Here is a 14,084-nt window from a genome sequence, read left to right as displayed (position 1 = left end):
GAAAGGTAATAGATACGTATGTGTTGTGTGCATGTGCAGGGGTGCGGGGGAAAGGGAAAGAGAGAGGAGGAGGGAGGGAGAAGGAGAGGGAAAGGACAGGGAGAGAGAAGGGGACAGAGGGAGAGAGAGAGAAAGAAAGAAGCAAAGAGAAGAAAGATATAAAGAAGCATATGCCAAATCAGTAGGAGTTCACAGAAGAAAGAGATAATTGGGAGGCAAGGTAGTAAATGAAGACTTGGGAAAGGTAATTCTTACACTGGCATTTGAAGGATTGAGTGTGATGAAGGAAAGAACAGGGAGAATGAGTATGAAGAGACAGAGGTATGTTCTGGGGGATAACAGGAAGTTAAATTTAGCCGGCATTCATGTATGGGAGCCTTGGGAGATCATGTTGGAGGAGTAAGTAGACTCAGACTATGAATAGCCTTAAATACACCAACTAAGAGGTCTGGACCTTAATGTACAGATATTAGGAAGCAATTTATTAGGCAGTTAAGTGACATGGTAAAAGTGATGGTTTAAGAAAATGAATGTGGTTATAATAAGCCTTATGGATTAGTAAGAAAGAACCCAGAAGAACTAGTTAGGAAACTATAATTTATCAAGCATAAGGTGATTAAAGTCCAAACTGGAGTGGTACTTGTAGAAATGCAAAGGAAGGGTAAGATGAGAAAGGCCTTTTGAAGATAGGGGTAAGGGAGAAGTGAAAGATAATCCTGAATTTCAGGCTGTGTAACTGAGAGATGGGACTAATGAACTAAAGAGGAAGTTCCAGATGGAGTAAGCGGTTTGGGAAAGGGAAGTCATTATTGTTTTAGCTGTGTTGAGTCAACTACCTATTACAACTGAAATACCATCATGAAGTATCAGGAAAGCTTCAAAGACATACTGAGCCTGAGGTGACAGAATGTGATATTGGCTAAAAGGAAAGTGATAGCAGAATTGTTGCAGAGATGAGAGTCTGAGGCTGCATGTGAAATCTTGAGTGATCTCTGTTGTCAGGATCTGGAGCTGTGAGAAAGGAGATTACCAGAAGAGAGAGTATAGAAACAAAGGTGAAGGGGGTCATAATATGTTACAGTTTAAGCACTCCTGTGCAGAAACCTAGGTAATGCTAATATGAGCTAACTAACCCTAAATAATTAAATTTTCTGAGTGTAAAGAAATAGCAGGACTATTTAAGTGTGCAGCAACTGATTTTAAAGACTGTCAAGTGTGGAACCAAGCCTCTTTTTTCTTTTCTTTTCTTTTTTTTTTTTATAAATTATTTATTTATTTATTTTATTGGCTGTGTTGGGTCTTCGTTGCTGCACACGGGCTTTCTCTAGTTGCGGCGAGCGGGGGCTACTCTTCCTTGTGGTGCTCAGGCTTCTCATTGCGGTGGCCTCTCTTGCTGCAGAGCACGGGCTCTAGGCACGTGGGCTTCAGTAGTTGCAGCACATGGGCTCAGTAGTTGTGACTCACGGGCTCTAGAGCACAGGCTCAGCAGTTGTGGCGCACGGGCCCAGTTGCTCCGTGGCATGTGGTATCTTCCTGGGGCAGGGATCGAACCCGCGTCCCCTGCATTGGCAGGCGGACTCCCACCCACTGCGCCACCTAGGAAGTCCGCAACTGATTTTAAAAGACAAAAACAAAGTGAGTTAACTCCATGAGGGAAATAAATATTAAATAAGTTTCTTAAAAATTAGCTCTTTACTTTTGGGGTTATGATGAGACCTAGAAGATGCATCTCCCATAATTATAAGCAAGATTCCCATACTCTAGAAAGTCTTATACCAACTTTGGGAAATTTTAAAATATCCATAGACCCAGGGTTTTCAAAAATTCCTTTCAAGTATCTTAATTTTTACTTATTATTTAGAATTCTGAAAGTTCTTGGTAAGTTTAAAATGGCTTTGAAATAAATAAACCATAACTAAATACATCAGCACACATGAATTTCAAAAATAAATGTGGAGTGGGGAACTTCCCTGGTGGTGCAGTGGTTAAGAATCTGCCTGCCAATGCAGGAGAGACAGATTCGATTCTTGGTCTGGGAAGATCCCACATGGCTCGGAGCAACTAAGCCTGGGCGCCACAACTACTGAGCCTGCGCTCTAGAGCCCTCGAGCCACAACTACTGAGCCTGCGTGCCACAACTACTGAAGCCTGCACACCTAGAGCCCATGCTCTGCAACAAGAGAAGCCACCGAAATGAGAAGCCTGCGCACTACAATGAAGAGTAGCCCCTGATGGCCCTAACTAGAGAAAGCCAGCGGGTAGCAACGAAGACCCAACGCATCCTAAAAATAAATAAATTAAAAAAAAAAAAAAAGAAAGAAATGTGGAGTGAAAAAAAGCAAGTCACAGAAAAATTCATACAGTATGTGTCTATGAGTTGAAAATCGGATATCACAACATTTTGTTTAGATATAAATTCATATGTGGTAAAAGCTATTTAAAAAGAAAAAAGCAAGGGAATGATTAACGCAAAATACTGGATAGTGATCCCCTCAGGGAGGGAAGGGAAGCATTCAGGGAAGGGCACATGGATACTCTATCCATGATACCACTGTATCAATTGATATAGTATTTATGCTACCCATACTGGTAATGATCTATTTCTAAAGCTTGTAGTGAGTACAAGTCTATTATTATTCTTTAACCTGTATATATACGTTATTTTTCATGTATGAGAGATATCATAAACATTTTTTAAAAGTCATTTTGAGGCAAGGAAAATCAAACTTTTTTTGAAAAATATGCAGAAACTGACAGTGCAGGAGAGCATTATACCAGTAAGAATTTAAATGCACTGTCCTATTCCAGAGTGATTATTTTACTTGCAGAATGAATACAAAACTAATTTAATGAGGATCCTTTAAAAAGGCTTTGTGTACTGTCAATAATTGTTAAGCTCAGGCTTTCAACAAAGACCAGCCACGTTAAAGCTGCCATTTTCTGCAGAACCAGTAGGGGGAACTGCTCGCAGCGGTGCCTTTCTTATAATACACGGAACCAGTTTGGTACTTTGCTTCTAAATTTGTAAAAACCGAGCATCACTTGCTTACTTGAAGATCTGAAAGTGCTACATGGTCTCTGAGCCCGAGAAAGTCCTCTTTAACACAGAAACACTGCAAATAAACGCGCCCACCCTGAGCCCCTCTCTGAGGATGGAGCGGTGGTAGGGCGGGACAAGGAGGAGCTGGCCCGGGTTTCTCCGGCGCAGGCCAGTTTCATCAATCGGCCAAGACCCTTTTACCTGCGTGGGTCCATCTGAAACAGGAAGTAGCCACAGCATCTGTCCCGGGGCCGGCGCCATCGCCTAGGTGCATGTGCCGGGAGGACATCCCTACGGGGACCTGCAGCGGCGGCGGCGGCGGCCCTTCCTGAACTTCGCCCCATAGGCCTGTCCAGCCCGTCTCCCCTTTTCCCTCCTCCTTTGTCTTCCCGCTCACACGTAACCGCATCCCCAGAACGTGACATACCCCAAACCAAAAGTAACAAAAGCCATCTGAAGAGTTAAAAGGTAGAACAGAGCTCTGTTCGCCTTCTGCTCTCAGACATGCCCTTACCTCTTCATGTTTCCACAGGCCCCTAGCTCTAACTTGGGTAAATAGGCCGCGGACTTCAAGTCCCAGAACTCTGCGCGGCCGACTCTAAGGGGATTGTGGTGGAGCGCGGGGCTCTGGGAATTGTAGTCTCGCAGAGCTAGGAACCCAGAGTACGTATCGAGCACCCGGTATATGGTAAATTGTTGGAATATTTCTCTTACAGGTTAAAAGTAACATCAGGTTAAAAGTAACATCCAAAATATCCAGCTCATTAACCTAGGAGTCGTCTTTGACTTCTCGACTCTGTCATCCAGTATCACTAAATCCTGGCCCCCCTAATTTCCCTCGAATGTGTCCCTATCAACCCTGCTTCTGCTTGCAAGGACTTCTTATCGTGCATCCCACCTACATGCTGTTTCCAGTCCAGACTCTGGTTCATCCTCTGCAGTGTTGGCAGAGTGATCAGATACAAGTTTGACCACATCACTAGCACTAATGGTTCTCCTCTATCTCTAATAGGGGCTTATAAGACATTGTACTTCCTATCCTGGGAATCAGAAACCCACATGTATTCAGGCCCATGAATGTTTTTTTAATTAATTAATTTATTTATTTATTGGCTGCGGTAGGTCTTCGTTGCTGTGTGTGGACTTTCTCTAGTTGCGGTGAGTGGGGGCTACTCTTTGTTGCAGCGCGAGGGCTTCTCAATGTGGTGGCTTCTCTTGTCACGGAGTACAGGCTCTAGGCATGTGGGCTTTAGTAGCTGTGACATGCGGGCTCAGTAGTTGTGGCGCATGGGTTTAGTTGCTCTGCGGCATGTGAGACCTTCCCAGATCAGGGATTGAACCCGTGTCCCCTGCATTGACGGTGGATTCTTAACCACTGTACCACCAGAGAAGTCCCTGAATGTTTTTACTGATAATTACAATGAATCAAGAGAGTGGTAGAACGTATGGTTAAGAGAATGGTCTCCTAGTTCCCAGAAAGGGAAATACAAATGTCCTTAAGTATATGAAAAGAAAGATGTTTAATCTCATTTACAAATGAGATGTAAATTTCAAAGTACACTGACTATAAAATACCTGACCTGTACTCCTCAAAACTGTCAAGGTCATCAAAACCATGGAAAGTCTGAGAATCTGTCACAACCAAAGGAATCAAAGGATACACGATGACTAAATGTAATGTGGTATCCTGGATGGGATCTTGTAACAGAAAAGGGCCCTAGGTAAAAAATAAGGAAATATGAATACACTATGCACTTTAATTAAAAATGTTTCATTAGCTATGACAAATATACCAGAGTTATTTAAGATGTTAACACTAAATAAAACTGAGTGGAGGAATACAGAACTCTGTACTATGCAACTCTTCTGTAAACCTAAAACTGCTCTTAAAAATAAAGTTTATTTTCTAAAAGTACATTATTTATTTATTTATTTATTTATTTTTGATTTATGTAGTGGGGGCTGCTTTGGGTCTTCGTTGATGTGTGTGGACTTTCCTAGTTGTGGCAAGCAGGGGCCACTCTGTTGCAGTGCGCGGGCTTAGTGCAGTGGCTTCTCTTGTTGCAAAGCATGGGCTCTAGGCATGCGGGCTTCAGTAGTTGCAGTGCGTGGGCTCAGTAGTCATGGCACGCAAGCTCAAGGGCTTCAGTAACATCCATTCAATGGAAAACTGTGTAACAATCCCAAAGATGACGAAGTTCTCTATGCACTGCTACTGAACAATCTCTAAAATATATTTAGTGCAAAATCAAGGTACAGAACAATGTGTACAGTATCTTTCCTTTGAATTTTTAAAAAAGAAGGAATGTATGTATGTGTTTGCTTGTATATTCAATAAAATACCTCTGAGAAAACATAAGACAGTGATAGTAAATGATTCCAGGTAGGGGAACTGGATGGTGAGGGATAAGGGTGGGAAAAATTTTTCACTGTATCTTCTTGTATCCTTTGAATTTTGAATCACATGATTATATTACCTAGTCAATGTATTTTTTAATTAAAAAGAACCCTTCTTATATCACAAAAACCCAAAGAAGAAAAAGATCATGGGTTTGGTGGAGGGGGTAAGGTTACACTGCTTGGATTCTCAGTTCCCACTGTTATTGACAATAGAACATAGTAGGTAATCTGGACTTGAACTTTTGCTGTGGCAAGTTACAAGACTATGTAAGTTTCGCTAAGTTTCTTTAACTGGTCTAGGTCAGTTTCCTCATCTGTAAAATGGGGATAATTCCTCAGAATAGGGTGACTATAAAGTACTATACAGAAGAATGGTTTTAAAATCACTTGAAGTGTGGTCATCTACAAGCAAATATTCCAAGTTTATCCAGTAGGTTTGAAGAGGAAAGTTAGAAACTTAACTCAGCTAAAAATAACTCCATGCTTGTTTTGCTTTTGTGAAATATGCTTGCTGCGCTGAGAAAAACAGGATGACCTAACAATCCAATGTAACTTTAAGATGTTTTGCTAAAAAATGGAATGTTCTGCACCTGCTCTTGTAAGTTTCTGTTTGGAAACTTCCATGCTCTGTAAACATGTGCACTATAAAAGTAAAGCTCACCCTGAGCTCGGCCCAGAACTTTGGAGCGTTAGCTCATCTGGGGCCGCCGGCTTAATAAACCTGAGTTCTCCAACCCTCCGAGTGTGGTGCTTGGTTTCTCGAGAGACCGATTTCTGCAACAGGTTCAGACTTATTCAAACTGTCCATATTGCCATATTCAAGTTAGAGGATAAGACAAAAGAGCAGCTACTGAAAGACATTATACTTTCTATCCTGAGAATTTCTAACAGATGAGAATGTCATGGAAGGTACTAGAGTTATCCAAAACCTAGCATATGCAAATGACTGTGCTCTTGAAGCACACAGGTGAATGAATGCAGCTCTAACATGCACCGTTTTGTGGCTTTGGCACAGAAAAGGGACAGACTCTAAGCCAAAAAAAAAAAAAGTGTGGGTCATATCATAGGCAGCACCAGGTAAATCCTATATGGTGGTGGGGCTGAATTCTGCTGCTCAACCAAATTGTCCAACTGACACATTGATCAACAAGGAAATGGAAAAATACACCAAGGTTACTAGTGTCTCTGTCCCCTGGGAACGTGGCAAAGGGTGGAACAAATACTACACTGACCACCACAACAGACTGGTATACAACTTCTAATAAAGCATACCTCCTATTGGTACTGAAGTGATACACACTACATTACAAATCCACTAGGTGGGATGAGTGGAGAATGAATAGCTAAAAAGACATATATGGGGTGGAATTACAACTAGAAAGCAAGGTCATAAGTATTCTAAGTACCTGTGTATAACTGTAGCCAGTCCAAATGGTAGGTACCAAGGGACAAACATTCAGAAAATTGCACTAGAAGGAAAACCAGGCTATTTCTAGGTCTGCCAAATTTATTAACTGGAATAACAGCTATTCCATTTCCCATAGCATCCGCTCCCCACTTCAAAAGGATATCAGACAGTATACAAAGAGCTTTGAGATTTCTAGATGTTATTCATGGGCACAGAGATCTTACCACAAGGTAATTTCACAATTTCACCCCCAGAAGAATTTATGACAAACTGAAAAATATGCCTCATTTGTCTTTCTGACAATTTAACAAGGTTAGTTTAATTAAGCCACAAGTTCCTCCTTAACACAGATATATTTTCAGGCTTTGTCCTTTTTAGGTGCTTTGTTCACAGCACACTTCTGATGAATACATTATGAAGTAATTATAATTTCCAGATATGAAAGAAGATGCTAAAACCAAAAATCTTCTCTTGAAGACAGATAGCATCACTCATCTAATATTAAGAGTAAACAACTGTGCATGTCTTTCAAATTCTCCGAATGAGATAGCATAAATGCTGTTATAGAGAGAATATAGCATCTTTTGCAAAGGACAAAAAAAGTAGATAAGCACTAGGAAAGTGTCAACATAACAAATTTAAGAATTCTCCTTCAGCTAATATCTTAGCTGGTCTTCAACAATGGTTGGGGGGGGGGGCGTCTCCAGTACCTAACATAAATGTAGCCTTAAAATTACTGACAAGAATAGGTTATTTCTAATCTTTTAATTAATATCTGTTCAATGTCATGTCTTTTAGACACATTAGAACCAGAGTCAGAAGGAACCTTAAAAGACGATTTAGTCCAAGGCTCCAAACGGTACACTGAGATCTATCAGTAAACCTACAGTATTACTGCATTGATCTTGAAGCCACTTGCTGTTCACCTGCCTTTTCTATGTCCTGGAAAAAAATACTAGAACTCCCAGTGCAAAGTCAAAAGGAGTACTGTAACCTCCTCTTTCTTATTTTACTGAGGAGGTTTACAATAAGCATGCACTGGTAGTGAAAAGTCATAAAGGAATCACAAAACTTGTGAGAAATGAAAACTAGTTTCTTCCAGTTGCGCAGAACTTCATGTGGTCCAACTCTTTCATGTTAAAGACAAAAGATAATGCTTCAAATGAAATTATCTGTCCAGTTTATTAAGCAGGGACAAGAACAAATCCAGTGTTTCCTCCTGCATACTATATTCTCTTTACTGAATGTGGAACTTAACGTATTCACAGACTACAAGAGTTGATTTGCAAAAACAATAGGGAAAATAAATGTCTTTAGGGTATAACAGTAATAATATTGTATTCAAACATTAAAGATTACTCAAGATTATACTCAAAAGATGTTTACCTACAGAAATCATCCATAAAATTAAATGGTCTCTGCATTATTTTCATATTCTATAATTTTGAGAGGTAATGAAAACTTGCCTGATTAGAAGCTGCTACTTTGAGAAGTGTGAGTAGGAAAAAAAAGAGGCCATGTAAGTTCTGATATTTGTTTTACTCATAAGGTGATGTAAATCACTAGTACTCATTTCAAAAATGTTTTCTTTCCATAATATGTACCTTTCGGAATGGTCGTGTTCAGTCAGTACAACAGAAATTCAGCTCAGGAATTACAGGCAATTAAGATCTAGCCACTCAGAAACTTTTAAGTAGTTTATTTTAGCGTTATAACTTTATTTTTCAGAGCATCGCCTTTATTTATGACTTAGGTAAAACATGAAACACAAGAAATCAGACTGTTCCCAAGCTAAGAACAAAGCTTTCTCTTGAAAAACAAATAAACAAATACACAAAACCCAGAACTATAAATCATATGCTAAAACCAAGTAAAACACCAGATTATCTGTGCATCAAAAATAAATGAATTGCCTGAATCAAACCCTTTTAAAACTAACCTAAATCAAGTCTCAAATCCATCCTAACTTTTCCTCCCTTCTCTGAATTTCTATAGCATCCTCTCTGTAATCTGTAACACAATTCCTTGCATTGTCTATACTGCTGTTTTATACAGACAGGCATTAATTATATCTCAAAGTAGACAGTAAGTTCTTTTGAGGAGCGAGACTTTACAGTAGCTAACACTATACATTGAGTGTTAACAGGCATCCAGTAAGGACTGGTTGGCATCTATATTTTGGCAAACATTTCTCTATGATCTGGCTGAAGTGAACAATGTATGCTGGCAGTAAGATATGGAATCTAGGAGGGTAAGCCATGAATTACACACACAGAGTCAACATGAAATACGTTGCTGCCTAGACAGAAGAGCTGATATAGTTTTGATTTGCTAATACTAAAAACCAAATTACAGTATCATTCCCAGCAGCACAATATTTAAGTGGGAAAAAATGCATGCATCTTTTATTGCCACCAAAGATTGAATACTAATTGTTAATACTACTCTAACAAATGCCATCAAAATGTGTAGGTAATGTATAATCCAAAAAACAACATGCTGATGATAGGGTCATTCAATCGAAAGCAATCCTGCTATTGCGTTCCTGCTCCCTACGACGACGATGCTCAAAAACTTGTGTTACCTCTTCCACCTTCCTTTGCAGCATGCCTATAGGGGGAAAAGGCACGCATGATTACTCAGAGGTCAAAATATCCCTGGAACACAATAACTTACATTCTCCCTTCAACATATGATTGACAAAACTTTACACGTCAATTTTTTTTTTTTTTGGCCACGCCACATGGCTTGCAGGATCTTAGTTCCCTGACCAGGGATTAAACCCATGCCCCCTGCAGTAGAAGTGTAGAGTCTTAACCACTGGACCGCCAGAGGAGTCCCCTACATGTCAATTTTAATAGCGTTAAGTATTAGAAAATACAGAAGAAGAGAAAAACATGCACCTGTCTGGTTTGAAACTACTGGACAAGACTGTTCTTGATTTGCCGTCCCTAGCTTTCAGGGAAATAACAGTCTACCTGACATTTGTACTCTGTGGAAGAGAAGTGTTAACTGCTTTTTGCTCATTACAGCCTAAAAGTGCCATGCAGGATGGTCATGAAATTCAATGTGTAGATTTCAGTAGGTCTTTGCTGCCTATAAGCAAATTAGTACACTGAGTATTTTCACATTTCAGTTCCTTTCCAATGATTTATTTAACTTGGTGGTCCTTAAATTTGCTCAGGGGCAGGACAAAACAAAATGCCATTAGTTTTACCATATAAAGCAGTAACTTTCTGTAGTAAAAATAAGCTGTTGAAGCAAGCATGATAATCTGAGTTTTTCTATTAACGTGCACAAATAAATTTGGTCATTTGTTTTAGTGTTCATTAATGCTCAGTGGTTGATAAGCAATAAGTGGTGCCAAAAAGTTAAGAAAAACTTGCAAGAGAACAACTAATAAATGTGGAACAATATCCTTTAATTTTCTTCAGGCAACTGGAAAAGAAGCAACGTTATGCAGTTTTTGAAGTGAAATACTTCATCCTATCTATGACATATAGGCATTTCGTAAGATCACGCCCTTTAAGAACAAGTGATTTAAATGATGGTTGTCTATTGAAGGGCTAGGAAAACAGTCTGGCAAAACACATCTCCTTTCTGTTGTAATAACTAACTGCAGGGTGCAATTTTTCCCCCTAAATAACATTTTTCAATGTGATAGAAGCACAAATGAGCACTACAACAAACCATTAACTTGAGGCCAGAAGTGTCAACATAAGCACAATCTACTTCATTTGCTGATTGATATATATTAAATGCAAAGGAGGACATTTATAAACACTTTTAAAAATCAATGAAATGTCAAGAAACATAAGTCAGCACTATTAAGAGAGCCTCACCATAAATATTTTGTCATGTCTTCGGACTGAGTTCTCAAGACTATTTCTGTATTAACATACTTTAAATTTTTCAGGAGTTTCATTCTTTAAGGGCAAAAACTGCACCTAGGCACTTAATTGCGCAAAGTTCTGGTCCCATGATATGCATGAATGATTGGTCCCTGCAGGCCTATTAAATTATATATCATACTAGAAGTAAAATGCTAGTAGTAGTCAAAATTTGATGGAAAATATGCCATAGACATTTGACATTATTAAAAAAGTAACTGTACTGAGCAATATGAAAATGAAATTAATAAAACTCCATTCACAATAGCATAAAAAAGAATTAAAACGATTAGGAATAAACTTAGCAAATGAACTATAAGACTTGTACACTGGAAACTATAAGTCACTGTTAAGAGAAACTAAAGAAGATCTAAAAAAATGAAGAGATATTCCATGTTCATGGATTGAAAGACTCAATAGTGTTAAGATGTCAACTCTCCACAAATTGACCTACAAATTCAATGCAATGCCTATGAAAATTCCAGCAGGCTATTTTTGTAGAAATAGACAAGCTTTAAAATTTACATGGAAAGACAAAGGACCCAGATTAGCCGAAACAATCTGAAATAGAATAATAAATTGCAGGAATTACACCACCTAATGTTAAAACTTACTAGAAAGCTACAGTAATCAAGACAGTATGGTATTAGCATAGGATAGCCACAGAGATCAACGGAACAGAAATAAAGTCCAGAAATAAAACCTTATATTTATAATCAATTCATTTTAACAAAGGTGCCAAGACAATTCAATGGGGGAAGCATAGTCTTTTTCAGCAAAGAATACAGGGATAACTGCATATCTACATGGAAATGAAGTTGAACCCCTACCTCTAACTATGAAGAAAAATCAATTCAAGGTGGATTATTGACTAAATCTAAGAGCTAAAATTATATGTAGAAAATAAAACACAAATGTCAATCAACTGATGAATGGATAAACAAGACGTGGTACATCTGTACACTGGAATCCTACACAGCAATGAGAGGGAATGAAGTACTGATACATGTTACAGCACAGATGAACCTTGAAAACATTAAGTCAGACACAAAAGGCCATATATAATATGATTCCATTTAATTAAACTCTCCAGAAAAGGCAAATCTACAAAGACAGAAAGTAAATTAGTGGTTGCCTGGGGTTCAGAGTAGGAATGGGGATTAACCACAAACAAGCAAGACAGAACTTTTGGAGGTAATGGAAATGTTCTAAAACTGGATGGTGTGATGTTTGCACAAGGCTGTAGCTTTAGTTATAGAGCTATTGTTTAGACAGAATATTTGTTTAAAATATTGCATATTTCTTAAAAATGGCTTCCCCCCAAAAGATTCTGGTAAAATTGCTTCCAGCTAGCTGCATTCTGTTTAGGGACAGATGTTTTCCTTAGCCTACTTGCAAGTATTTTTGGTAAAGGTCAAAAGACTTTCATAGAAAGTTATGAAAATCTGCGATTTGGTCGTTAAGCACAGAGTTTTCTACTGCAATTACTTTTAAGTTATATATATAAATATTTTTAGATAATATTAAGTTCACTGTGAAAGGAAGCAATGTATTTTCATAACCACTACAGTATAGCTCTTATTCTCCTTTTAGAAAAACAACTGGGGCATTAAGAGAAAAAAAACATCCTGACAAAAAATGGTCAAAAGGCACAAACTGGCAACTTGGGAAATGAAATGCAAATTGTTTATAAATACTTTTTAAAAACCCAATCTCCTTAATAACCAGAGGAATGTAAGTTAAACAAAAGAAATATTATTTTCACCTGTAACTTTTAGCAAGGAATGCTAACCATGACAGTGGTAGCAGTGATGATGAGCTCAGAACCAGGAGTGAGAGATGTGCAGAAAAATGGGTTCCCTAATGAACTTGTGCTGACAGTGTAGATCAGTAAAACCTACTTGGAAGGAATGGTAAGTCAAAAGCCTTTAAAACAAATATTACTCCTAATTCAGCATTTTCACTTCTAAGAATTGTATCTATGTTCAATAACCATGGATGTACCCTAAAATTTACCTACATCTAGGCTCACTGAAGCACAATGTAAAAGGGCAAAGAGCTGGAAATAGTAACCAATATGTAACAATGGGGTACTCATTACACAAAATATGGTATATCCTTATAATGTAAAATTAAGCAACCATTAAAATGCAGACTATTTAATAACATGGGACAATATTCATGTACACATGCCTGTTAGTTCTGTATCTTTTTTTACTGTCAAAGGCTGAGTACAGTGTGCTGTGTACATATCAGGGGACAAATAAATTAAAAACGTATACTGGCCCCCAAGTTCACGTCAGACTTTGCTAAGTTTTGAAGATACAGAAATAACTAAGATAAAATCTCTAACATCAAGGAGCTCAAATTCCAGCAAGGGAAGCAAAAATGGGAATAAATAACTGCAAGAGTGTATGATAAATGCTGACAATATCATATATAGAACAAGCTATTAGAAAGATGAGTCAAGGAAGGCTGCATGGAAGAGACGGCCTGACGTGGGAGCAGTTACCAGGCAGACAATGATGGGGTGCAGTATGCCAGGTAGAATCAACTGAACACCCAAAAATATGGAGAAAAGAATACTGAGTGTTTGCAAAACCATAAATATTACCCACAGACAGAGAAAACAAACTTATGGTTACCAAAGGGGAAAGGGAGGGAGGGATAAATTAGGGGTATGCGATTAACAGATACAAACTACTATACATAAAATAGGTAACAAGGATTTACTGCATAATACAGGGAATCATATCCAATACTTTGTAATAACCCATAATGGAAGACAACCCGCAAAAAACCCGGATCACTGTGCTGTACTCCTAAAACTAAAACAATACTGTAAATCAACCATACTTCAATAAAAAAAAAAGTAATGCTGCAAACAAAAGATGAGGGTGAAAAACAGGTAGGGGTTAGATCATACAGGGCACTTTGTGTATTATGCAAAGAAATAATTTATAATTGGGCAATGGGAACTACTGAAGAGATGATTAGAACACAGTATCATTATATCAAAATCACTCTGGCAGTTGTGTAAAAGTGAACTGGAGTGGGGTAACACTGGGGAAAGGAGACCAGTAAGGTTCCCTAGTGAAAGATTTAAACATATGCATTTATTGCTACTGCATTCCAAAAGACTTGTGAAATACAGTAAGGAGATGGAGATGAAGATGAAGAAGAAGAAGAGGAAGAGGAAGAGGAGGAGGAGGAAGAGGAAGAAGAAGAAAAATAGGAAGAAGAGGAGGAGAAGGAAGCAGGAGGAGGAGGAAGGGGAAGAAGGAGGTGGAGGAGGAGGAGAAGAAGAAGAAGGAGAAGAAGAAGGAGAAGGAGAAGGAGACGAAGA

General features: G+C 38.5%; 2 protein-coding genes across 8 annotated transcripts in view; both read right to left on the bottom strand.

The window, feature by feature from the left end:
• Window positions 1–3,586, bottom strand: part of RBM41 (RNA binding motif protein 41) — a 65,700-nt gene extending 62,114 nt beyond the window's left edge. For 2 of the 3 annotated variants that reach the window (XM_057718776.1, XM_057718774.1), the window contains exon 1: window positions 3,242–3,572. In XM_057718776.1, coding sequence (XP_057574759.1) covers window positions 3,242–3,465 — 224 coding nt within the window. In that variant the 5' untranslated portion in view covers window positions 3,466–3,572. Of the gene's footprint in view, window positions 1–3,241 lie in introns of all 3 variants that reach the window. The other variant, XM_057718775.1, reaches the window with a different exon arrangement.
• Window positions 3,587–8,550: 4,964 nt separating this feature from the next.
• The window catches only part of NUP62CL (nucleoporin 62 C-terminal like), a 74,706-nt gene continuing 69,172 nt past the window's right edge, over window positions 8,551–14,084 (bottom strand). For 4 of the 5 annotated variants that reach the window (XM_057718375.1, XM_057718374.1, XM_057718373.1 and 1 more), the window contains one exon: window positions 8,551–9,458. In XM_057718375.1, coding sequence (XP_057574358.1) covers window positions 9,364–9,458 — 95 coding nt within the window. In that variant the 3' untranslated portion in view covers window positions 8,551–9,363. The remainder of the gene's footprint in view (window positions 9,459–14,084) is intronic. The other variant, XR_009050294.1, reaches the window with a different exon arrangement.

Source organism: Hippopotamus amphibius, chromosome X (assembly GCF_030028045.1).
Source record: "Hippopotamus amphibius kiboko isolate mHipAmp2 chromosome X, mHipAmp2.hap2, whole genome shotgun sequence".
NCBI classification, from domain to species: domain Eukaryota; kingdom Metazoa; phylum Chordata; class Mammalia; order Artiodactyla; family Hippopotamidae; genus Hippopotamus; species Hippopotamus amphibius.
This window is presented reverse-complemented; position numbering and strand designations above follow the sequence as displayed.